Source organism: Rhamphochromis longiceps, linkage group LG14 (genome assembly GCF_057381845.1).
Source record: "Rhamphochromis longiceps isolate RC_006_pf linkage group LG14, R_longiceps_female_GT1.1, whole genome shotgun sequence".
Lineage (NCBI taxonomy): Eukaryota > Metazoa > Chordata > Actinopteri > Cichliformes > Cichlidae > Rhamphochromis > Rhamphochromis longiceps.
In genome coordinates, this window is record NC_140570.1 from 24,742,781 (window position 1) to 24,770,202 (window position 27,422).

General features: G+C 41.9%; 2 protein-coding genes across 2 annotated transcripts; one reads left to right on the plus strand and one right to left on the minus strand.

The window, feature by feature from the left end:
- Positions 1-949: 949 nt before the first annotated feature.
- Positions 950-26,411, minus strand: LOC146654114 (uncharacterized). Its single transcript, XM_085380770.1, has 14 exons — positions 26,174-26,411; positions 25,848-25,893; positions 22,286-22,428; positions 21,342-21,476; positions 21,000-21,194; positions 20,604-20,617; positions 20,477-20,499; positions 19,238-19,338; positions 17,575-17,666; positions 16,701-16,927; positions 13,648-13,807; positions 2,508-2,670; positions 2,330-2,380; positions 950-2,239 (listed from the first exon to the last, which is right to left on the minus strand). Exons 1-14 carry the CDS (start codon positions 26,214-26,216, stop codon positions 1,941-1,943), a joined length of 1,692 nt encoding a protein of 563 aa, XP_085236896.1. The 5' UTR covers positions 26,217-26,411; the 3' UTR covers positions 950-1,940.
- On the plus strand, positions 2,892-13,149 carry LOC146654115 (uncharacterized). Its single transcript, XM_085380541.1, has 3 exons — positions 2,892-2,968; positions 3,380-9,650; positions 10,062-13,149. Exon 2 carries the CDS (start codon positions 3,616-3,618, stop codon positions 9,463-9,465), a length of 5,850 nt encoding a protein of 1,949 aa, XP_085236667.1. The 5' UTR covers positions 2,892-2,968; positions 3,380-3,615; the 3' UTR covers positions 9,466-9,650; positions 10,062-13,149.
- Positions 26,412-27,422: the final 1,011 nt, after the last annotated feature.

Consider the following 27,422-nt stretch of genomic DNA (forward strand, 5'->3'; position numbering starts at 1 on the left):
TTTCTTCCAAATCGGTTTTGCAGTAACTCAATTGCGTTGTCATAATTTTCATCCGTCAACATTAGTCCTGCAACTGCCTTTGCTGCTTGGCCAGTGAGATAGGTTTTCAAATAGGTAAACTTCTCTCTTTTGCATAGTGCATCATTGTGGTGAATAACAGCTTCATATTGACTCCAAAACTCCTGCCACAAACTGGCATCTCCATCATATTTGTGAATGATCAGCTTAGGAAGCTTTACCGATGCTCTCTGTGCCAATGAATGAGCAGAGTTAGCGTCACTCACCCTTTGATGTGCGGCTCGTTCGCGGCAATCCTCATTTCTCTTAATTATGCGCCGTGCACGGCTCTTGGACAGGATGATGCGCTCCTTATATTCCTCTGTGCTTTCGGTCTCCATTTCCAGGTCATCCAGAGCTGTTTTACGTTCTATTTCACTATCTAAGGCATACAAGCTGAGCTCCTTTGCCGACAGCATTTCCAGTAATGCGCTCAGATGGTCAGTGTCCGAATCTGGTTTAGCCATTTCGGAGTCAATTTGATGTACAAGTCGTGTGGTAGCACCTCTTATCGTCCCACGTTTCCGTTTTGTTCTTTCCATTTCTCTCTGATGCTCATCATCTGCCACTCCCGCAGCTTCGGCGGCCGCGGCTCCACGTAAGTCCTGTTCGCTCATTTCTCCCGGGTTTCGGCACCAAAAAATGTTGTGGCAAATCCACTAGCCCAAAAAAAATGGATCGGACATCAATTGGAGAAACGATAGTCTTTATATAAGGCTTCAAAAAGGGGAATGTACAACAAATAAACTGCTCGACATCAGAGCAACATATAATGGCTTCCCAAACTTTCTTTGCTAGCTAAAACCCAGAGTAACTTTCGTCTACCACAAAGGATTCTGGGAAACGCAGTTTCTAATGAAAATAACTGTTAAATGCTCCCTTTTAGCAGAAATTAAATCTATAATTAACAGCCCTCACTAAACATGTGACTAACACTTAAATCACTTACAAAATAATCAAAATGCTGTTATCAAACAAAAACTGCAATAAAGTTACAACATATGGCTATCTTTTTACTTTTAGTGGCACCTTTAATAGTTATCCTTTATAATGTCCTAACTTAATGAGTTTAATGAGTCATATGATATAGCCAATGTCTGGTCTTGGGAAAGGTTAACTTTATCTTCTGTGTCAACTAGTCAAAGTGTGGTTATATCATGAAGTGACTACAGTCAGTAACAAATATAGAAGATAGTGAACACGATAGGAAGTTAATTCATTTATTCTTTGAGATGAAGCTGGTTTAATTTTCATTTTACAGATATAATTTTCATCTATAAATTCACACAATGAAAGATTGACTCCCTACTGAACTCTGTTGCATCAATATTGCTTCAAATATCTACTTTATGCACCACAGTTATTCTGTGGTGCATACATTAAAGGCTGCTTAAAAAGCAGAATATTAAAAAGAAAGTTCACTGTTTGATAGATTTACATTGAGAGCTCCACTGTAAATCTATCAAAGCCACATTCAACACATAGAATAAACTCAAGATCATTTATCTGCTTTGTTTGCAACAATGAGGAAACAGGCTTCATTTGGCCATAAAGCTGCATGCATATCAATTGTCCAATATACAAGTCCCAAAGAGTTCACACAGTCCTGAAAGGATTGACATTTTAAGGATTCCATAAAGTATTAAAAACAGTCCTTATATTGAAAATTAGATTTGAATCTTAAGCTACAGAGAGCAAAATTAAAAACCAGCTCAAAGACAAAGTAATCCCCACAATATATCTGTTTTAGAAACATGTACATTTAGAAGTGAAGGTTATAATGCTACCAGCCTATCTGTTCATTATTGCCTTTGTTACATTTTGAAGTTCAGGGTCTAGCTGCTGGGCTGGTGTCAGCATACACTCAGCTTTAGTGTGAGTGCTCAGTATGCAAAAGGCATATTGATTAATTTTCGGTGAGTGGTGATCCTAGGTGAACACTTGGAAATAATGAAATGGAGTGGCTGCAGAAAAGAATCATCGATGAAACCAGTGAAAATATTGTCTTTGTTAAAGAAGTAGGTCTTCCCAGGAATCAGTTTAGGATAGCTACAGCGATCATTTGTTTCCAGGACGTAGGGCAAAGGCAGAGCTTTCACTTTGGCCTGCATCCCATAGACCTTCAAAACATTCCTGAACACAACGCTCTGCAGAGAGACACTTTCCACAGCCCCAATGTACACTAAGGAGAAAGATACACAAATATATTACACTACTAATTCATATCAATTCATAAATATCTTTTTTTTTTACCAATATGTTTTTATAATACCTCTGCAAAGATTAGCTTTATTCAAATTATTCACAGATAGAACTCTGGATTCTGAAAAACAAAGAACATTATAGACATATTATTGGTAAAGTGAGATCTCTAGGTTGTGCAATCAAGATAAATTGACATAAAATTAAGTCCTACTTTGTAAGAGAGAATGTGTAACATCTAAACAGACCTTTTATCATCTTTCTCTGATCCTGTCCTGCTTCATGGATTGATCTCAGCCTCCCAGCACAGCATGACCACAGGCTGGTGTTATAGTAGAGGTGACCACAGCAGCTAAACCCTGTCTTGGCAGAGTACAGCACCTCTTTGTCCTCACTTGAGCAGCAAATGTCCTGGATTTGAAGATATATCATCAATTATGGTTAATGAAAGCACAACAGTTTGCAGTCATTGTGCTAATTCAGGCAGTCCACAATCTCACATTCATGGTAAAAAAAACTTCCTTGACTTACTTGAGTTATAGTATATACCTGCTTAAAACCTAATAATAATAGTTATTGTACAAAAGAGTTAGGGTTGTGTATGGGATATCCTATGCCCCCTGAATGCTCCATCGGGGTGCATGTCCGCAACTTTAGTTCAGAGACAAACGGCAGCCAAACAACGGACAGTGTGTGCGTTCATAAGACCGTAAGTTAATGTTTTACTTCACTCAGTTGTGTTGGTGTTCAGCCATGAGTGTATTTGATGACTTACCAGCAGTTTCTGCTTCTGTTTATGTGACATTATGTACAAGTGGCAGTTCGCTAGCATAACAGATTTGTTTGCTAATTAGCTTCTAGCAGAGAGATTCGTTGTTATCGTGTTGTTGATTCTGTGCTCTGTGTAACAGATGATAAACCGATGTAAAGTTGCCTTCAGTGCATAGTTGTATGCGGTGTGTTGATGCATAATGTCTGACTTTAAGTTTATGTAACCAGGCTGAAGTATAATGTCAGCTTATTTAGCTATATGCTGTACTTGAGTACACCTCAATTATATCTTTATGTTTATTATGTAATCTGATTCCTAATTGATTGTATTATTATGCTTTGTCTGCAGAAACCACACATACACACACACACTCTATTTCGCCCAGCTGCGGGCACATTCTCAATTGAAAATACAAAGAATGACAACTTTATTCCTGGACTCTGCCTGTTTGTTCCTCTCACATCTGAACATTTGCAAGTGTCCTGACCCGACACTCTGAAGTGATTGCTGCCAGCTCAGATTTCTTTAACCCTTCTGAACATTTGGTCCTTCGAGCCGGATGTGAGCAACTGCTTCAGCCTTATATGTTCAGAATGGAAGGCCGATACCCATACAGAGAGTCTGACCGTCCGCACAGACATAGCAAGCTGCCATCATACCTCCAGAACTATGAAGTGGATGACCTCACTAAGAACCGACTCTCACATGATGATCAGGGCAAGCATTCTACTCATCCTGAAATTCTCCAATATATTCATCATATGAAAGAGGAACACAATCAACTCCGACTAGATGTGCAACGCCTGACAGAATTGATCTCTAGCTCACCTGTACTAGCTCCACAGCATGCCACATCACGGTCTGAGGATGGGACGTCAACCACACCTGCCCACACTAGTAAGCTGGTGCCAATCAAAGGTCAGAAGAGCCCACATCAGCCTGAAAGTGCTCCACAGGTGCCATTTGGGGATGAGTCTCAACATCCAAAGGACAGCCAGCATGGCCTGATTGAGGAGCTCACCCACAGTCTAAATGACGCAGATCTTGACAGGGAGCGCAGCGCACAGTCACCATCACCTTCAGTCGACTCATGCCCTGAATCTCAAGATTTTCTTTCACCAATGACACCAGGTGAGAGGCCCTCTCCACTTCCAGCGTCAGCAGCAAGGGGACGATCACCATATCATGCAGAACAAAGAAGGGTTGATGAGGTGTATGCTCGTCGCCACAGGAACTGCAGTCAGCCTGCCACTCCTCCTAGATTGCCAAAGCTAGGGGCTTGCTATGAAGATGATCCATACTACAGAGAAGATGACAGGTATCCTACCCCTGGTCACCCAAGCTGCCCTGACAGTCACTATCGTTCTCTTTACGGATATGGGTATCAGGATTCGAGTTATCCGTACAGGCGCTGTGGTAACTATCCAGATGACCGCCGACAGTGTCCAACCGATCGCCTGCAACCAGGTGGGTGCCCTCAGACACCACTCTCTCTCGGCAGAGCCCAATCGATAGAGACTTATCGCGGACCTCAACCAACGATCCCCGACCTTGTGCACGAGGACCCACGTGAGTTTGCAAGATTAAAGTTAGCTCTAGATAACATACTTCCACTTGATGCTCCTGAACACTTCAAGTTCCAGATCCTGACAGATCACCTTAAGTGTGAAGATGCACTACTTGTAGCTGACTCATACAGTAACAGTCCATTCCCATTTGCTGACACCATGAGAGCACTTACAGAAATGTATGGGCAACCTCAACATCTGGCCTTAAAAAGGATTACCAAACTGATGGATGGACCCAACATTAGGAGTGGTGACATCAGAGCCTTCAAGTCTTTTGCACTACAAGTCCGTGCGCTAGTCGGTATGTTACACCAGTTGGGAGAACAAGGTCGGACAGAGTTGAGGTGTGGCTCACACGTATCTCGCCTCTTAGCTAAGCTACCTTATGACCTAAGAGCAAATTTCCAGAGATTTGTCAATCCCATCAACACTCCTATACCAACACTGCTTCATCTTGCTGAATGGCTTGAGTATGAGGTGCGTGTCCAGGTAATTGGAGACCAATATTGCGGCCACTCTGACAGGGAGAGGCAAGTTTCACGAAAGGAAAGACGTCCTGAGCATAAGTTTCAGAAGGTTGCCACCATTCTCCATGGTAGTGAGCCCAGGAGAAAGATGGAAGGTGACATGTCAGCGGCACAAGAAAGGCCCAAGAAGTACTGTCCATTCTGTAATACAGTGCAGCATTACCTGAATCAGTGCAGTAACTTCAAACTCTTGTCGAAGGAGCAGAAGACAGAGTGGATCAAGGTGAATAAGAGGTGCTGGCGATGCGCCCGTGATCATCAAGCAGCTAAGTGTAACCTCAAAGCCAAGTGTAAACCATGTGGGCGCCGACATCTTGAAGTTCTTCATGATGTCAATACCAGCCCAGATGCTACAGCCTCTGATTCAACCAGTGCACCAGAGGAAAGCACATGCTTAGTAAGTTCCACCTCTGAGACACGGTACGCAGACCGGCAAACCAATAGCAGTCAGGTGTTACTCAAGCTAAGTCGTGTCATCATTAGGAGCAGTACAAAGATGGTTGAAACCTATGCTATACTGGATGATGGATCAGAGCGTACCATACTTCTGCACGAAGCGGCTGATTGCTTGGGGCTGCACGGGGAAGCTGAGGACCTAGCACTTCGCACTGTCCGTCAAGATAGCTGTACCATCCATGGTGCTGCTGTGTCATTCTCCATTTCTCCTGCCTCACAGCCGAACAAGTCCTTCCAGATCCACCGAGCCTTCACAGCAAAGGAACTTGGCCTAGCACGCCATAGTTACCCGATAAGAGCATTACAGGAGCGGTACCGTCACCTTAAGCACCTGCCACTGCCAGACATAAAGGAAGTACAGCCCCTTCTGCTTATTGGGTCAGATAATCCACATCTTCTCACTCCTGTGGAGCCAGTACGTCTAGGTCCTCCAGGTGGACCTGCAGCTGTGCACACCCGACTTGGATGGACTTTACAGGGTCCATCGAGATTCCTACGTCAGCGGCTAACCCCACAGCAGTGTCTCTTCACCTCTGGGGCCTCACCAGAAGCTGAGCTCTTCAGCCATGTGGAGAGACTCTGGAAGATGGATACCTTGCCATACCGGAGTGAGCGGCTCATTACTAGGTCCCGACAAGATGCTGAGGCCATTCAGAGACTTGAGGAAAGGACAATTCGAGTAACAATTGATGGAGTAAATCGCTACGCCACCCCACTACTGTGGAAGAAGAATCTTCCCCCTCTTCGTGCTACACCAGAGGCAGTTTTGGCCCAGCTTCGTGGTACAGAGAAACGACTTGCCAGAGAACCACAGAAGGCAGCTGCCTACTCTCGGGAAATCCAAAAACTGCTGCAGGCTGGCTTCGTCACAGCTGTTGCACCGGAAGAGGCCGCAGTGAGTAACTGTTCGTGGTTTATCCCCCATCACATGGTGCACCACAACGGGAAGGACAGGATAGTGTTCAACTGTTCCTTCACCTACAAGGGTCAGAGCCTGAACGACTGCCTTCTTCCAGGGCCTACACTGGGAGCTAGCCTGTTGGGAGTCCTTCTCAGGTTCAGGGAACACCCAGTCGCCTTCAGCAGTGACATAAAAGGGATGTTCCATCAGGTCCGTCTGCTAGATGAGGACAAACCCTTTCTCTGTTTCCTGTGGCGAGACATGAAGGTAGACGAAAAACCCACCATCTACCAATGGCAGGTGCTTCCCTTTGGGACTACATGCAGTCCGTGCTGCGCTACCTTTGCACTTCAAGATCATGTCCAGAAACACACTGAGCCAGGAGAGGATGCTCGTCTGTCCATAGAACGTAATTTCTATGTTGACAACTGTTTGCAGAGCCTCCCATCAGAAGGCCAAGCCAAGGAGTTGGTGGATCGCCTGCAGTCTCTCCTCTTGGAGGGTGGATTTGAACTACGACAATGGGCTAGCAATGTCCACACGGTCATCAGCCACCTACCAGTTGAATCCCAGTCAGAGGGTAGCGTTCTCTGGCTCTCCCAGGAGTCAGCCGATCCGCAAGAGCGCACTCTAGGACTCGTATGGCACTGTAAGACTGATGCACTCCGGTACAAGCATCAGCAGAGTGTCAGTTCAGAGCCAACAATGCGCAACATTTATCGGCTGCTCGCCCAGCAGTATGATCCTCTCGGGTTTCTTATTCCATATACAACCAGGGCAAAGGTCATCGTGCAACACCTCTGGGACAAGAAAAGAGGATGGGATGATCCTCACTTACCTGAGAATCTGCTCCACGCCTGGCGTTTGTGGGAAAGTGAACTCAGCCAGCTCTCACAGATAACGCTGCCGAGATGCTACACTGACTCACGCTCGGATTGTAGTCACAGCCATCGGAGCCTTCATGTGTTCTGTGATGCCTCTGAGCGTGCCTATGGGTCTGTGGCATATCTACGCACCGACCAAGGAGAAGAAAAGGTCCAGGTGGCTTTCTTGGCTGCGAGGTCGAGAGTTGCACCCAAGAAGCAACTCTCAATTCCAAGGCTAGAGTTGTGTGGAGCCCTTACAGGAGCACAGCTGGCTTCTGTTCTGAAGAAAGAACTGACCCTTGACATCCAAGATGTGGTGTTCTGGACAGACTCGACCACAGTGCTTAACTGGCTCCATTCAGATTCATGCAGATATAAAGTCTTTGTGGGAACCAGAGTTGCAGAGGTACAAGAACTCTCTGCTGCAGCATCTTGGCGGTACGTGGACTCAGGAACCAATCCAGCAGACGATATCACAAGAGGGAAAACTGTGGCTCAGCTTGCTGGTGCGAATCGCTGGAGCCGGGGGCCACCATTTCTTCAGCTGCCACCCAGCCTTTGGCCACAAGCACCGGTGGGAGAAGCTAAGGAGGAAGTGGAGGAGCTGAAGAAGCCAGTGTTCTGTGGTCTGCTTACTGGATCCGCTAGTCCAGCGATACCTGACATCAAACAGTTCAGCACATATGAGGAACTCCTGAAAGCCACTGCTCGAGTGATGCACGGGGCGGCTAATGACACCAGTCACCCTGATGCTGATGACTTTAAAAGGGCAGAGCTGGCCCTGCTTAGACATTCTCAGATGGAGAGCTTCCCGAGAGAATTCACATTACTTAAATCAGAGAAGCTGATTCCATCCAGTAGCAGGCTAATTACCCTCGCTCCTGAGTATGACAAGGCTTCTGACTTGATTAGAGTTGGAGGTCGACTCCGCAGATGCGAAGGCCTGAGCCCTGAGGTACTACACCCTGTACTTCTAGAGCCTGCTCACCCAGTTACGAAGCTTCTAATCCAGCGATGTGACAATAAGCTCAACCACCCGGGAGCTGAACGTGTTTTCGCTGAGTTGCGCCGGAAATACTGGATCTTAAGGGGGAGAGAAGCAGTCAGAAGACATCAGCATTACTGTCCCGAATGCAAGAAGTGGAGAGGTCAACCAGAGGTCCCGAAAATGGCAGATTTGCCGCCCTCAAGTTTGAGGCTCTTCCGACCTGCTTTCTATTCGACTGGAATGGACTGCTTCGGCCCTATGCTCATTAAAGTGGGTCGGCGCACAGAAAAGAGGTGGGGCATCCTTTTCAAGTGTCTTACTACTCGAGCAGTTCACCTGGATCTGCTGGTAAACATGGATGTTGACTCCTTCTTGATGTCACTCAGACGGTTCATAGCCCGTAGAGGGAAGCCGTTTGAACTCCGTTCGGACCAGGGTACTAACTTTCGAGGTGCAAGTAAGGAACTACAAGAAGCATTCATCGCCCTAACGCCAGATCTTAGACAGCAACTGGCAGCAGAACAGATCCGATTCTGTTTCAATCCCCCTAGTGCTCCACACTTTGGAGGGTCTTGGGAGAGAGAGGTGCGATCTGTGAAAACCGCTCTGCGCACCACGTTGGGAGCGCAGATAGTGTCAGAGGAAGTGCTGAGGACTGTCCTGCTTGAGGTGGAGAGTATACTCAACTCCAGGCCTTTGGGTTATGTTTCTTCAGACATCGCAGACCCAGATCCCATCACGCCCTACTCTTTGTTGATGGGGCGGCCAGATTGCTCTCTACCCCAAGTGTTCTATCCAGAATCCGAGCTGCTCAGTCGTAAGAGATGGAGACACACTCAAGTCCTGGCTGACCAATTCTGGAAGCACTTCATACGGCATTTTATGCCCACCTTGCAACCACGGCAGAAATGGCACAAGGACACAGACAACATTGCAGTTGGATCTGTGGTTCTCATTGTTGATCAGCAGACCCCACGAGCGCTCTGGCAAGTAGGAACTGTGAAAACTATCCTACCGGGGGCCGATGATCGTGTCAGAGCTGCAGTCGTTCGAGTAAAGGACCGAACTTACACTCGCCCGGTGGCCCGGCTCATCAGGTTGCCTGTTCTACCCCAGGATTCTGCTTAGGTGCAGAGGACATTCCATCAAGGTCAAATTTGTACACCAAATTTGGGGGCGGCTGTACAAAAGGGTTAGGGTTGTGTATGGGATATCCTATGCCCCCTGAATGCTCCATCGGGGTGCATGTCCGCAACTGTAGTTCAGAGACAAACGGCAGCCAAACAACGGACAGTGTGTGCGTTCATAAGACCGTAAGTTAATGTTTTACTTCACTCAGTTGTGTTGGTGTTCAGCCATGAGTGTATTTGATGACTTACCAGCAGTTTCTGCTTCTGTTTATGTGACATTATGTACAAGTGGCAGTTCGCTAGCATAACAGATTTGTTTGCTAATTAGCTTCTAGCAGAGAGATTCGTTGTTATCGTGTTGTTGATTCTGTGCTCTGTGTAACAGATGATAAACCGATGTAAAGTTGCCTTCAGTGCATAGTTGTATGCGGTGTGTTGATGCATAATGTCTGACTTTAAGTTTATGTAACCAGGCTGAAGTATAATGTCAGCTTATTTAGCTATATGCTGTACTTGAGTACACCTCAATTATATCTTTATGTTTATTATGTAATCTGATTCCTAATTGATTGTATTATTATGCTTTGTCTGCAGAAACCACACATACACACACACACTCTATTTCGCCCAGCTGCGGGCACATTCTCAATTGAAAATACAAAGAATGACAACTTTATTCCTGGACTCTGCCTGTTTGTTCCTCTCACATCTGAACATTTGCAAGTGTCCTGACCCGACACTCTGAAGTGATTGCTGCCAGCTCAGATTTCTTTAACCCTTCTGAACAGTTATGGTGCAACATAAGCTGTATTTAAATTAGAGATCCTTCTTTTCTTTAAAAAAATCACCTGTGTATATCAACGAGCTCGTCAATAGCTTCAATGCTAAAATGTTAAATGTAATGGACACTATTGCTCCCATTAAGGTGAAGGTTATCTCTGGAAGGAAAAAGTCTCCATGGAGAAACTCCACACTGGTGAAAAATGAAAAAAGAGTGTAGGAAAGCTGAGCGCAGATGGAGAAAAACAAACCTCCAGGTTCATTATGACATCTATAAAGAGAAACTTCACAATTATAATTTACAACTGAGGAGTGCAAGAAGGTCCTACTTCTCTGACATCATCACTAAAAACAGTCATAATGCTCGGGTCTTATTTTCTACAGTTGACAGGCTAACAAACCCTCCTGTGTCAGTGGCAGCTGAACTTCACTCGACCATGGCCTGCAATGACTTTGCCAAATCCTTCACAGAAAAAATCCAAAAGATTAGACAAGCAATTGGTACATCAACAGCAGATCCAGGATATGTACTGTGTCCACCGAAAAACTGTTTAAACACCATCAAACGGTTTCACCCGATTAACAGCAAAGACCTGGAGGACATCTTAAGTTAACTGAACTCCTCCTCCTGCTGTTTAGATGTCCTGCCAACAAGTTTTTTCAAAAGGTCTCAAAGACTTTAGAGTCAGACCTGTTACAGATCGTCAACTTTTCTTTAATGTCAGGTGTGTTTCCAGAACCACTAAAAACTGCTGTAATCAAACCTATACTGAAAAAGGACAATCTTGACAAGACACAAATGAACAACTACAGTCCGATCTCAAATCTCCCATTTTTAAGTAAGATCATTGAAAAAGCAGTTTCTCAACAGCTCAGTTACTTCTTAAAACAGAATAACTGCTATGATGCCTTCCAGTTAGGTTTTAGACAGAACCACAGCACTGAAACCGCTCTGACCAAAGTGTTTAATGACATATGTCTGAATACAGACATTATAAAGAACAACAAAATAAACTATCACAGCTATGCAGATGACACACAAATATATATCACAATGTCACCAGGAGACCAAGGCCCTGTACAGGCTCTTGGTAAATGCTTTGAGGAAATTAATGACTGGTTGTGCCACAATTTTCTCCAGGTAAACAAAAACAAAACTGAAGTAATAGTTTTTGGTGCCAAAGAAAAACGATTACAGGTCACCAGAGAACTCCAATCTATACACCTAAAAACCACAAACCAGGCGAGAAATTTGGGTGTAGTGATGGATGCAGACCTAAACTTAGAAAAACACATTAAGACAATAACAAAATCAGCTTACTATCACCTCAAGAATATTTCAAGGATAAAAGATCTGATGTCTCAACTAGAGATGGCACGATACCACTTTTTTATGTCCGATACCGATATCATAAATTTGGATATCTGCCGATACCGATATGAATCCGATATAGTGTTTTTTAATCAACAAAACTGTTTTTTATATCTTGCTGCATTTTGTATAAGTTCATACTCAAGTTTAAAACAACAACTACACTAAAGCTATTCTGTTATACCTGTATGCAAAAAAAATATTTCATAGTTCAGCAATACTGATCAATCTAATAAACTTAAACCTGCACCATCCTCCCTATTCTGGTATTTTAAAGAGTACTTAGCATAAATATTAAGCAACCTAACTAATAGGGTTCCAACTCCCAGCAACAACAAAAATAAATAAATAAAAAATAGGGAACCACCCCTCACGCTCCACCTCATGATGCTTAATCGACGTAATCAACCTTAATTTGATGCAGTGTGAAAAAAAATGCACAGAAATCAATTATTTTTCAAGAAATATTAAATAGATTCAACATCTTTCTTCAACAAAATTGCAGACTGCACAGATGGTACATTCCCAAAGGAAAAAGTACTATAGCTTACTAGAGTATATTAGACTTAATAGTTACTATATACAGTAATTGACTTCTATTCATTTTACATCAAATTAAAACTTTGGGTGTCAGATAATTATTTATTAAAAGCTAGACATTTTAAATGAGAATAAGAAAGAAAAGTATGTCTTTGTGCCCCCTTTTCCCTGTTAATGCCCTATCGGCCCCCCTGGCTAAACTTTGCTAGATCCGCCCCTGCACAGTTACCAGCCGTCAGCTACGTAGAAAAAGATCCTGGTGTAGAAAGTAATATTAAATAAATTCTAACAACAGCTGATCAAGCTTAAACGTGCTGCTGTTGTTCAGCCGCTGGTTTCCTCTTTCTGGTACAAAGTGGGCCAAAAGCAAACAAGAGACACGGACTCGCGACAGAAAAGCCGATCAGCTGATCATTAAGCAGTTTCATGATTGAAGTAGCAGCAAGAAGAGGCAGTCGCTTGTTAAGCTTAACGCAGGAATGCTTTACAAACATTCAGAGATGGACTTACACACTTGCTTTACTTCTCTCGGGATAACTTTGTCGGAGATGAAATGCCGGGTTGCTAGCGAAGCTCCAAATGCTATCCAGACCACCGACAGGTCCCGCATGCCACAGCCGCTCTATCACGTGATGCATACTGCTCCGACGTGCTAACGTTCTGAGGTGAGTTACGGCGTGTTGCAAGTTTTGTGAGGTGCTTTCGTGATATTTAATGGATCGGATTACATTTTTTATTTTTCTCCGATATTTCTGGAACAAACTCCCAGAAAGCCTCAGATCAGCTGAAACACTCAGTTTATTTAAATCCAGGTTGAAGACTCACCTATTCTCAGCTGCATTTGAATAAAGCACCAAATCCACACTTTTAAGCTTAAATTTCAAAACTTACATTTTAACTACTGATTTTATCTACTGTTCTGATTTTATCTACTGTTTTTTCTATCAATTTTAAATCATGCTTTTTATTTGTTTTTGTTTTTTAATGTCTCTGTAAAGCATCACCTTGTTGTTGAATTGTGCTATATAAATAAACTTACCTTGCCTTCCCTATGTCTTTAAGCTCTGCACAATACAGACAGTCGGAGACCAAATGCATTCTAACATGCTGTTAAACAAAGCTTCAAACAAAGCTTCTGTTCAGTAAATAATACTTCAATTGCATAGTGGTGTGGACCTGCTGGTTTCCTCAGGGTTTTTCTCCTGCCCTATCATTTTCTATCAGTTATAAGTTTCCTTTCTTTAAACATTATCCTTCATATTTTTTCACACAAAAAGGCATAAAAATCTGCCAAGGTTTACTAGTCACTGTGATAATCCCTTGTGAATAAGAGAGTAGCCAAAAGTAGCTTTTATAGTAGCTAAATCATGTTTTGTACAACATTTTTAAAATGACCACAAAAGCAAGATGAAGCCTGTCAGAATTGCGCATAACAATAGTAGAAAATACAAAATGATTTGTTGCTGTCATTTGTGTCACTGACTTTACCTGTGGCCTTTGCAGAATGGATCCACAGCATTGTGCATCCCCTCCATGCTTGTCTAACGATGTCAGATTGTACAGTGTTCCTGCACAGCACTTCATCTGTGGGTCTTTAATGTTGTAGGCTTTGACCCCACAGCAGTAAATGTTTTCTGATTTGAGATGCCTGGTTGGGAAACAGAGGGACAAATTAATATCAAATAAGAAGAGTGATAAATATGTTCATAAGAGGGCGAATTACATTAGTCTATATGTGTATTGCTAGATGTTAGCATAAAAGATAATGTCTTCATTTGTGCACTGAAAAAACAGAACATCGTCAGAGTTGCTGGATCTGCGTCTATATGGCTCTGTAGTTTAAGGTTTGTATTCTTAACTAGTGATTATATGATCATGGGTCTAATGCCACGTTAGAAAGTAATGCAAAATATTGATAAGATAATTTTCTCCAGGGATTAAAAAAAGGAAAAACAATGCATTATGTTTTAAAAAGCAATGAGCAATGTTCATTAACTTATTTTATTTTTTTTGTTATAACATTCCTCTCATTGACATATGACACATAACAAATAAAGAAAGACATAAACATAAATATGATCTTCTTTTGGTATTTAGGTATCGCCACAACTGGCAGCAAAGTTCGTGAAAACAAGCTCTGATAGTTACTGCATCTTACGAGCCACCAAGATTCAGCAAGTTCAGCTGTTACAAAGCCTACCATAAAACAGCAACTGAGACCTGGATATGAATAGCTACTGAGTTGTGTGATAATTCATACATTAACACTGGTTCCAGCCCATATGGCAATACAAAACATTGAATGTTGCAATAAATGCAGTTACTGAATATGAATGTACATTCATTGAACACTGGAGTCATGACAAGCATGCACATGCACAGGTTTTAACAATAAACTTAAACTGAAAAAGCACCAAGCCCAGACAGAGACTCAGAGTGATGAGGCAGAGAAATTCTTTTAGTAACTCAATGCATTGAAAGGAAAAATAGGTGGGAAAGACCTTCGGTATGTCTGGAATTTCTGCCTGTCTCGTACAGTGGGGCAAAAAAGTATTTAGTCAGCCACCGATTGTGCAAGTTCCCCCACTTAAAATGATGACATAGGTCAGTAATTTGCACCAGAGGTACACTTCAACTGTGAGAGACAGAATGTGAAGAAAAAAAATCCATGAATTCACATGGTAGGATTTGTAAAGATTTTATTCGTAAATTAAGGTGGAAAATAAGTATTTGGTCACCTCAAACAAGGAAAATCTCTGGCTCTCACAGACCTGTAACGTCTTCTGTAAGAAGCTTTTCTGTCCCCCACTCGTTACCTGTATGAATGGCACCTGTTTGAACTCATCATCTGTATAAAAGACACCTGTCCACAGCCTCAAACAGTCAGACTCCAAACTCCGCCATGGCCAAGACCAAAGAGCTTTCGAAGGACACCAGGAAAAGTATTGTAGACCTGCACCAGACTGGGAAGAGTGAATCTACAATAGGCAAGCAGCCTGGTGTGAAAAAATCAACTGTGGGAGCAATCATCAGAAAATGGAAGACATACAAGACCACTGATAATCTCCCTCGATCTGGGGCTCCACGCAAGATCTCATCCCGTGGGGTCACAATGATCATGAGAGCAAAGATCCCAGAACCACACGGGGGGACCTGGTGAATGACCTGCAGAGAGCTGGGACCAAAGTAACAAAGGTCACCATCAGTAACACACTACAACGGCAGGGAATCAAATCCCGCAGTGCCAGACGTGTTCCGCTGCTGAAGCCAGTGCATGTCCAGGCCCGTCTGAAGTTTGCCAGAGAGCACATGGATGATACAGCAGAGGATTGGGAGAATGTCATGTGGTCAGATGAAACCAAAGTAGAACTTTTTGGTATAAACTCAACTCGTCGTGTTTGGAGGAAGACGAATACTGAGTTGCATCCCAAGAACACCATACCTACTGTGAAGCATGGGGGTGGAAACATCATGCTATGGGGCTGTTTTTCTGCCAAGGGGACAGGACGACTGATCCGTGTTAAGGACAGAATGAATGGGGCCATGTATCGTGAGATTTTGAGCCAAAACCTCCTTCCATCAGTGAGAACTTTGAAGATGAAACGAGGCTGGGTCTTCCAACATGACAATGATCCAAAACACACCGCCCGGGCAACAAAGGAGTGGCTCCGTAAGAAGCATTTGAAAGTCCTGGAGTGGCCTAGCCAGTCTCCAGACCTCAACCCCATAGAAAATCTGTGGCGGGAGTTGAAAGTCCGTGTTGCTCGGCGACAGCCCCAAAACATCACTGCTCTCGAGAAGATCTGCATGGAGGAATGGGCCAAAATACCAGCTACTGTGTGTGCAAACCTGGTAAAGACCTATAGTAAACATTTGACCTCTGTTATTGCCAACAAAGGTTATGTTACAAAGTATTGAGTTGTATTTTTGTTATTGACCAAATACTTATTTTCCACCCTGATTTACGAATAAATTCTTTACAAATCCTACCATGTGGATTCATGGATTTTTTTTTTTCACATTCTGTCTCTCACAGTTGAAGTGTACCTCTGGTGCAAATTACTGACCTCTGTCATCATTTTAGGTGGGGGAACTTGCACAATCGGTGGCTGACTAAATACTTTTTTGCCCCACTGTAAATGATTTACTTTATTAATCTCAGAGGAGATTATGTGGGCACAGTTGTTCCATGACAGTAAGAACAGTAACTAACTAACTAAACCAAATAAAACAAAAAAGTGACAGAGTTACAAAAATATAACAAATAGCTCTAATTACAAATATCCCAGTACATTAAACAAAATGAAATATATACAGGTGACATTGAGGTGCTCCTCTTATCATAATGATGTTGTAATTTTGTCTGTAGAGGGTGCGATATTAAGAGTAAACAAAAAAAGCAAATATAATACCAGTGAATATGAATGTGATTTAAAAAAAAATTCAAGTGTTTAAAACCATTAAAAAGAACACACACACACACACACACACACACACACACACACACACACACACACACACACACACACACACACACACACCTGTGTCCATTGCAGCAGATCTCAGCATGAGGCTGGTAAATTTCTGTCCCACAGCAGTGTTGTCCTGGGCTGCCATGAAAGTGAGAACAACACATGGTCCCTTTAGCCGGGTTGTAAGGAATACCCATCTCAGAACATTCCTCTCCATCGTCTCTGCCCTCGTACAAGCTCTTATTACAACACAGAACTCCACGTTGTGCCGAGCCATACGGCGTCTCTCCACAGCACTTGAAGAATCAGAGGCAATGAATTTAAGTGTGAAGCAATGCAGACAAAACCAGGCTTTTCCTCTACACATTCAAATGCACATAGGTGATATCCTACACACACACACACACACACACACACACACACACACAATATCCCACACACACACACACACACACACACACACACACACACACACACACAATATCCCACACACACACAATATCACACACACACACACACACACACACACACACACAATATCCCACACACACACAATATCACACACACACACACACACACACACACACACACACACACACACTTTTGCATTAGTTGTAACTGCTACCTATGCCTTTAGATGACCTTTAGACATCAGATCGTAAATACCCTTGGTTACTGTATAAAAGGAGCAGGGTGGAACTCAGAGCTCTCTGATCAAACTTGCATAGAAAAAGCTCTTTTTTTCTTCTGGGATCATTCTGTACCATTCCTGTCAGTGCTCCAGATTCAAGTGTTCTTTTAGTAGAATTTAATACTGAAATGAATGTGCATACATTAGCTAATTTAAAAAGATAAAAATTGTTAACCTTTGCATTAAAAAGTTAAAATTAAAACTCTTCCAGCTAAGCAGCCAGAATAACAAGTAAAGCAATTAGTCCATTACTTGATCTATCCAAGGCTTCCACGCAGATACACATCCATCACAACAGACTTGTGTGCGTGGGTTATACACAGTTGGTGTCGTCTTGCTTAGACCTAAATAGAGAGATGTGAGGGTCAGAAAGGTGGAAAGAAGAGAGAGGAGTTGCAATAAAAACTTATCAGACTGAACATGTTGAGATAAATGATATGTGGAAAAGATGACTTAGAGAGAGAAGAAAATACACGTTCCCTGTTTCGCACACTTACTACTCGAGTTTCAAATACAATACCCTCTTTAATAGACATAAGTTTATTGTCTCCATCTGCAAAGGGTAAGCGACGCACAGAGGAATTACCTGTCAGAAAAAAGAACCCTGATGGCATGTGAAGCCAAATGTGCAAAAATCAGAGTGAGGTAAAACTGTGGTAAAGTGGAGGGAATAAGTGAAAAAAGAGTTGGGTGACTTTCTGGTTCAACAACATGTCATAAAGATAACAAGTTATAGCGGTACAACAAAGTTAATGAACCCAGATCTCCAGAAATGTTTTTAACAAACGAGCTGCAGTTTGCCATGTGTTGTTGGGCTAACATCCTTTTTGGAGTTTGCAGTTTATGGGAGCTAGTTTTATCCAAAAGATGTTGCTCATCTAATGAGTCATTTCCATAGTTAAGGAAAAAAAAAAAAACACACTTGCTTTTTGTCTCTCTCCCCTCCTCTCTTTTAATTTCACTTGCTCTTTATTCATTAAAAAGCTTTGAGTAGCCAGGCTTTCATGCGTCACCTGCTTTTCCCATGACGTTGATCCTCGCAAGACAGACTTCTTAACCGTCTCAAAGTATGATGACACATGCTTCATTGTCGGTAAGCATAAAGAAATTTAGTTCACTGTCTGGATTTATCTGAGGGCAACCTGAGAAGTAAGTCAGACAGAAACAACTCTTCCCAACATTCTGTTTTTTTAGTCAAATCGTTCAGTCATTTGTCTCTGTGGCTTTATTCACAGCCTTTACTGTCGCTTCCTCCCACATTTTTTTGCCTTATTTTCAGCAGGGTTTGTTATTGGCTAATTGTCTGCCTATAACAACAAATATTTTACATTTAGTTGAACTCTGTTTGTGGCATGAAATACTGCTCTTTTTTGAGTTAAAGCATCAAACCATTTGTTAGGGTGTGGGGCTTGAGTAACTTGCATCATGAAAGCCTTCTTATTACTGAAAAATAAATCGAGGATTTGGAAGAACTTGCTGGCATGCAGATGTCTTTTTTTCATGTTAGACAATGCCCAGTTATTCTTTATAATAGATTACATGGTAGTAAAAGAGTACAAAGCTGGCTCGAGAACCATCACAGACGGAAAACACGTAGGGCACAGCAAAATCAAAAAAAGGAGTACAAAGGTATATGTGTTCCTGTCCCCGTCTTTTAGAACTGTTTAAGGTTTATGACTTCAAAATGAGCGAAAATTGCACCATTTCTTATTTTAATATCATTTTCGATTTACATTATTAGTTTAGTATTTTGTTGAAGTTCTTTGCTTTCACACTGATACACACAAGATACCAAAAAGCTCTAACTGCTATTGAAGCTGTATAGTTAAGATCACCCTGTGGTGCCAAGTCACATCAACTAGTAACTAACAGATAAAGTGGATAAATGTCAAAACAAACATGGAGACGGTGTTACCTGAGGCACAGAACCAGTGAGGCTTTTGATTTCTCTCACAGCACTGACTTTCCTTTGGATTGTAACATGATGACCCACAGAGGTGTGTGTTTGGTTCAGTGCTGTGGATGTACAAAGACGGGCAAAAATAAACACACAAGCTGTCCACATCACATGAACAAAACCACAAAGTCGAACACAATTAATAGTTTGTTTGTTTTTTTGTTCTTTTGTAAACAGCATAGACTAATGTATGGCACACAAGTGTAAAATATGTATAGAGATTTCATTTAATAAAGTCAAACCGGAATAAATGGAAAGTGGAATGGTCCCTTTACCTATCTTTAGAGGTATGTGATACATCTTATATACCTATATCTGAAACCTATCCCAGCTACCATAGAGGCAAGCTACACCCTGGACAGATCACCAGCCTGACGCAGGGCTAACGCAGAGAGACAGACAACCATTTGCATTTACTCGTACAGGCAATTTGGACTCACCAATCAACCTAACACCACTAACTGCATTTCTTTGGACTGTGGGAGGAAGCCAGAGTACCCGAAGAAAACCAACACAGGCAAGGGGAGAACATGACAGAGAGAGAGAGAACTATATAAACATATAGATATGGATGTAAATTACATGAATTAAAAATTCCCCTCTTCCCCCTGCTTACCCCTTCTTCAAGCTTGGGTCCTCTGCTTGTCTACCACTACTGTGTCCGGTTCATAGCCATCACCAGTTTGTCTGTCTGTATCTGGAAGTCCCACAGGCTCTTAGTTTGGTCATTCACAACCACCCATGTCCTGTTTAGACCTCAGGACTTCCAGGCCATACTCTGCACAGATGTTCCTGTATGCTATGCTGGTGACTTGGTTATGGCGTCCTATGTATGCCCTGCCTGCTAGCATCTTGCACCCTACTGTTATGTGGCGGATTGTCTCAGTGGCATCTTTACACAGCCTGCACCTGGGGTCTTGCCTGGTGTGGTAGACTCCAGCTTCTATGGATCTTTTGCTCAGGGCTTGTTCCTGTACTGCCATGATTAGTGCCTCTGTGTTGTCTTTGAGACTTCCAGATACAGATGGGCAAACTGGTGATAGCTTACCAACCAGACATAACAAAGGTGAAAAAGCAGAGAACAGTGCCGTGGTGATACAATTAGCTATAAGAAGCAAGATTAGAAAGAAGGACGCTTGAGAAATGCCAAGGGCTGACAAAGACCTAGAATAATTGCAAAAAGTTCCTTTAACCTACGAGTTGGGTTGAAGCTCTGTGATCTGTAAAATAAAATGGGATGTAAAATTATTGTTTAAGAAAGGACCAATACGTTTCTTTATTGACCAATCTAAGGCAATTAATACTTTTGTTACAGTGTGCTTACCTGTTTTTCCACACCTGTGGACAAAAAGCATCAAGATTTTTAAATAAGAAGGAAATATGCTTAATTTCAGCTTATATTTCAGTTTACTGAAAAAAACAAAAAACAAAACAATTTCCACTTGAAAGGCCTGTAGAGGGAAAGACAAAGTCAACATACAGGCTTCACTCACAGTAATTAGCATAAGCTTCCTTTAACCATCCAAAGGAAAATGGAAAAAGGGAAATTTGCTACAAGCAAACTAATCGAAAGCTGATTATTTTTTTAAGCAAATGTAACCATGCAGACGCCTCAGTTTGACATACCTAAAGACTGATATGTAAAGTTGGATTCAAACTACAAAAAATGTCATGAAATCCATTCAGCAAAGAATGACATGCTATTATGTACTGAGCTGACCTGGACTGAAATTCTTGACACAGCAGGGTGAATCCTTCGATTGTATCTCCAACTTCTCCTCATTTGAACAGCAGCACTGAGTCTCAGTGTCATACTGGCTGTGACCGCAGCACTCATGGTGACGGGAATTCCTCACCAGAATTGTCTTATTATCAGCTGGACCACAACACAACTGCTTGTCCTTATCAAAAACATCTGTGGAAAAGATCATTGTCATTTTTTTTTTTTAACTTCAAATATAACTCAACTGAGAAGCTGCTCCAATATCCTCAAAATGTTTGAATGGAGTACATTTCACAGAAATGTAATTTAGTCTTCTTTTCCAACTGTGTGTCTGCTCACCTTTACCACAGCATTCAGCCATTGGTCCACGTTTTGATATGATGGTTGATTGACAACATATTTCATTGATTGGGTTGTACACCTTTAGGTCACAGCACTTGGACACCTTTTCACTCAGACCCTGAGTAACACTGGCTGTTAAAACAAGACACAATCACTAGAACCACTGTCTAAAATCAGTACCAGAAAGTCCACAAGTTTAAAGAGAACAAAAAAGTTCAGTCTAGTGTGGTATTTTCATTTTTAGTTGAGCAGCACTGAGTCACTGGAAACCTAGAACAAAATATGAGCTGGATGAGCTTTGATGTCCACTCAAAAAAAAACTGGGAAAAATTATAAAAATGGATAGGCATATCCAATTTGACCTCAGGACTTCGAGGCCATAATCAGCACAAATGTTTCTGTATACTATGCCGGCCACTTGGTTATGGCATTCCACGTACGACCTGCCTGCTAGCATCTTGCACCCTGTTGTTATGTGCTGATGGCTCAGAGGCATCTTTGCATAGTCTGCAAGTCTGCACCTGGGGTCTTACCTGGTGTGGTAGATCCCAACCTACCAGGTTGGGGTTCCAAGATGCTAGCAGGAAGGGCTAGCATCTTGGAATGCCATAACCAGCTGACTAGCATAGTATACATATACAGGGACATGCAGAGATAAATGTAGCTATAACAAATGTTGACAACATCAGGAAGAAACATGAGAAACTTGAGAAATACCAAGTGCTGAAAGAGGAGAGAGGACATGGAACCAAAACCCAGTTTATATGTTCTCTGGAGAACATTAAAGTTCCACACAGAAAGGCCCTAGCCAGATGTTGGATGTTGGACCTTCTTACTCCTAGACAACAGTGCTAAACACTGTGCTATTGTGCTTCCTTTCAGTCTAAATTGGTACAATTCAACTCCAGTTTTAGTTATGTAGCTAGTTCATAAATTATTACCTGTGATGTTGTGTTTACAACAAGTGGCTGTTTCAGGATTGTAAGGCTCATTTCCACAACAAGACAAACTTCCACCTGGGTGAAGTCTGTTTCCACAGCAAGTAGCCTCTTGGATGTCATACACTGTTCCATCACAGTCTTTTCTGAAAAGCGAAGATAACCAAACCCAGGATATCAACACTGACAGTCATTTTCACAGACATAAAAGTACATATATATATTAACTATAATCATCACATCATCTGAACAGTCAAATCTGTACAGATTTCCTCATTTTTGCTTTATTATACTGCCCTCTGATGGAAAACATGTTAACGTCTACATACAACTAGACCATCGGTGTGCAAATAGATGCACTGCTTAGCTACAATATGACTGAAGGGATCACGTTTTAACATCTCCCTGTCTGTGATTGGCTGGTTTTGTGGCACAAATATAACGGTGTACAAAAAGAGTTGAAAGCGCACGGGCAGAAATGTTGAGAGCGCAAGCAGCACATTGCGAGCAAGCGCAAATGCAAAAACTCAGCGAGAGGGGCTGCTATTGTGTGTGTGTGTGTATGGATAATATCAGACAGTAAAATACATTTTTTGCACGCAGCAATGAATTTTGTTCACTCAAATTTAGCTTTTCTTGGCTCAAATAAAATTCTTTTTAATTTCTCCTCAAAATGCAAGCTTGCAGAATTTGCAGGTGCAAGTCTAGACTTGCTCTTTACATGCGCTCACTTTTTTTTTAACGTGAGCTCAGAATAGTGGCACAAAAATAACGCTAGACAATCTCTCCCTCTCTCTCTCTCTCACACACACACTCACACACACACACTCACAAAGGTTTACCTAGCATTTCATCATGTGTCTGGTGTTTTCGTGTTTGTTGTTGTTTTTGGGGGGTTTTTTTATTTTGTTTTATTTTGCGAGTTGGTTATCAGATGCTGCTCCAGCCAGCCAGAGAATCCACCGCTGCCCCGTCCTCTCCTCCCTGTGCCGCAAGCAGCGGGCGCACCTCGCCCTTACCCCCAGCAAATGAGCGTCAGAAAGCCGATCGGTGCCTGGCATGATGTCGGGGCAGCTAATTTATTTTATTTTATTTTATTTTTTTTTGCCGATGCCCGCCCACCCGGCATCGTGGTGGCAACCGCCCGTGTCAAAAACCGCTACTAATTAGACCAGGGGTCGGCAACCTGCGGCTCCGCGTGGTTTGGGAAAATAAATTAGAAGTATTTAGCTGAAGTGTATTTTATTTATATTAGTTCTTTTTTTTAACTTGTAGTTCTAAATTATAAGATTGTGATATTGAAATATAAAAATAAAATTACATTCTATTATTTTTTGATCGCTCAAAATAAGCGTCACACTCGCGGAAGCCGGTATACCCGCCGAAACGCCGTGCATTTATCGGGACTTTCAACCCCAAGTAGGCCAATTATGGGTCTTCGGATCCACATTATGTCAGCAGCTATTCTCCACCATGAACTATGTTAAAATCAAACACCGCTCACCCCTCACATATAACAGCTTATAGTCCTGCGTAAAGATGAAAGTGACTTCGTACAGCCCCGATTTGCAGACGCCAAAGGTTCAGGAGCAGAAGTCCCATTATAAAGATATCACGGCAGACCAGACGATGTTTCTTTATAGGCCACTTTTCACACACGGTTGCTGTATGTATACAGTAGGCCTGGGTATCGTCACTCATTTCTAGAATCGATTCAATTCCGATTCACAAGGTCCCGAATCGATTCGATCCACGATTCGATTTAATTCGATTCGATTCAATTCGATTTGAATCTGGGAAATTTTGACAGTCAGAAATATTATAATTCAGATCAGTACATTTACATATGTTTGTATCTATAAAAAGGAAGCTGACACACGCAAGACTTTATCACAGGCGTAAGCGTCACAGCAGATGCCTTTGTGTCAAAGTAGCTGAGGATAAAACACATTTAAACATGAAGGCGATTTTCCTGGCCTGGGATTTTATAAAAATATTCTGCAGTACATCAAAAATGAAAGAAAACCATTAATCAACACATGAACATTACCTCTGACGTTACAGCGGTTTTATTAGAGACACGGTTAAGCGTTTTGCATTTTGCATAATTTTAAAAAGTTTAAATTTGTTCAGTGTTGAACGGCAGAAATTAGGTTTTCTTTCGGAAGTATATAAAACGAAAAAAAAATGTCGGCCGACAGCGCTGTAAACTTGTGCGTAACAAGAAAGCGAATAACGAAGAAAACAGATTTTTAGACGGGAAACTGCTCTTGAAGTACAGAGAGAGAGAGAGAGAGGGAGAGAGAGAGCTGTGCATCGTGGTCGAAGCAAAACCGTAAGTCAGAGTGAATCCATGTGAAGTGTAGTTTGGATTTTCTTTTGCTGCTGGTTCGGTCAATATTGTTTGGAGAGAGATCAAACTAACAGCTTTAGAATCGGCTCATAAAGGGCGTGAACACAAAGCTCGGACCTGCCGACAGATCAGAATCAGCGAGCTGTCGGCTTTCAGCCCCGACTGTGAGAAAGGCGACATCTAACTGATTCTGATCCGCGGGTCGCGCTGTGTGTTTAAGTCTATGTGCAGAATCCGTGTACCTGCTCTCATTTACTGTCTTAGCTGTTTGGTGGTTGTTGAAATTTTGTGAGGTTTCACCAGAGATTCTGGCATTTCGGGCAAAATAAATTTATATTAAAAAATCGATTCAGGATTTTAATGAATCGATTTTATGTTATCCAAGCCAGAATCGATTTTAATCGATAAATCGATTATAAAAACCCACCCCTAGTATACAGCCGGCTGTCGCTTTTCTGCTCACAGCCCGACACATAACAACACAACAGCATAGATAGCACAGACTTTAAGGCGACGACGCGTGATTGCGGGTGCCGCTCAGGTGCGTTCGCCTCCCCTGCAGCGGCGCTGCAGACCACGCCCCGCCACACACATTAACCAGGTAAAATACATATTTAGGCAGAATTTTGCAAATATCTATTTTTCATTTTTTTTTAGCAGCATAGTGCTTTTTTTCCCCAGTTATTTTTTTAAAAGTCAGGTCAAGGCTCCAAAAGCACAAAGGCGATATGTGTGTGGCGGCTCACAACAGTTTTTGTTTGCTACATGGATCATTTTTGTTCAGCTGGGTGTCTTTCCTTTTGTTATATTTTTTTTAAGAGTTCAAAATACGTTAATTACATAAAGCAGCACACCTTAGTTGTTCACACAAAGCATAAAAGTAAAAAACAATATATACAGTGTTATCTTCATTTTAGATGTCAAAAAGTATTTGCGGCTCCCAGTGTTTTCTTTTCCGTGGAAACCGGGTCCAAATGGCTCTTTGGGTGTTAAAGGTTGCTGACCCCTGGACTAGACCATCGGTGTGCGTGTAGATGCACTGCTTAGCTACAATATGACTGAAGGGATCACGTTTTAACATCTCCCTGTACTCAAAAATATCACGATGTCAAGAGTTGACAAGTAGATTCTTAATAAATTATCTGCTTAGATTGGAAAGTGTCCTTTCACTTTGGAGGTCTTCGCACATAAGGTGAGGAAAGTCTGCCTCACCGGTAACAGTCGTTTCTAGAGGCTGCATCAGTATCTCCTGTGGGCTCTGTCAACAAGCACATATTTCAAGTAGTAGTTTAATCAATAAGAACTGAGTCCGTTTAGAAGAGAGAATCAGTCACACTGCCAGATTTTATTTGTCAACAACAAAATTGATGAGTGGACACGCAAGGCATGCAATAAATCTGGGGTCTAGCTGACGACAAAAGTGTTAAATTGTCCACTGAAAAAAATTAATTAATTTTCATCAAAAATAATAACAAATCTGGCAATGTGAAATGTAGCATGCACATCAGCTTTTAGAAGAAAAATTCAACCCTACTTACCGCAAGCGAAAACCACCAAAGCTGAAAAATGAGCGAAAAACATTATTATTCAATTTTCTAAAATTGTGATTTAAATTATTCGAAATATATCCCACAATTGTAATAAAAAAAAATATTAAAAAAAACAACAAAAAAAAACATACCAAATTGTAGAACCCCAAATAGGAGCATTTTGGACCACTTTAATTGAATCTGATTGCCCTGAAAGTGAAGCAGTGCAGACGGATGAGCCTATATATATCAGCCACACCCACCTGTCCGGTGCCAAGAAGGTGGAGTGCACACACGACTAATGTGCTTGCCTAAAAGTGACAACAACATTGGTTAAGACTTACAAAAAACATTTGTCATGTGGAATGTATACATTCCACATGACAAATGTTTTTTGCGCCTCGTCGTCTGACACATCAATGCCTTCTTCCATCAACCTTTTAAGGAGCTCCTCCGTGGATAACCCCCTGAGAGTCATTTTCTGCATCAACGCTAGTCAGCGAGGAGGCGGAGCACTCATCGCTGCTGCCTTTTCGGCCTTTGGGATTAATGCGCGTTGCAAACTTGACACATGAAAATACAACATTGTGGTATTAATGCGCAGTTGTTTAGAAACCGTTATGCTGTCTTGGCGAACTATATTTGTAACTTACAAAATGTAGTCACCGTAACATAAAAATCTGCTTGACATTTTAACTTCCAAAGAACCTCGGTTTAACTTGATGTTGCAAATTCCATAAAAACCTCACAATTAATGAACAATTCTAGGATGTAGTAAAAGCAAAAAAGTAAACGGCCAAACATAACAGTAAAATGATTTCACGTTTTTGAAAGATTTAAAACATTAAAAAATTATAACTGGAACTTAATAAAATGGAAATGGACCAGTTTTTTTTTTAACATCATTTGGTTGTGCCTGCATGTCATTGTGTGTGTGTGTGTTTTTCAATATAATTTAACATAACTTACACAAAGGTAGGTTACAGATATTCTTTGCATCATAGGATAATTTACGTACAGAGGAGAGGACCAACAGATTTGATTATAACATGTAGCTTTTATGAGCACACTCACATCTCATATGAATTTTACAATTAACCAGGCCCATCCAGATTTTCCCATGCTGACCCATTACCACATTCTGCCACTGTCACTGCAGTACAGGTCAAAATGGTACAGATTTGTACTTTATTTCAAATTGTACCTTTAAAGGGGCATTTCTGGACTTTTAAAGACCAGTATTGTACTTTTAAGGGAA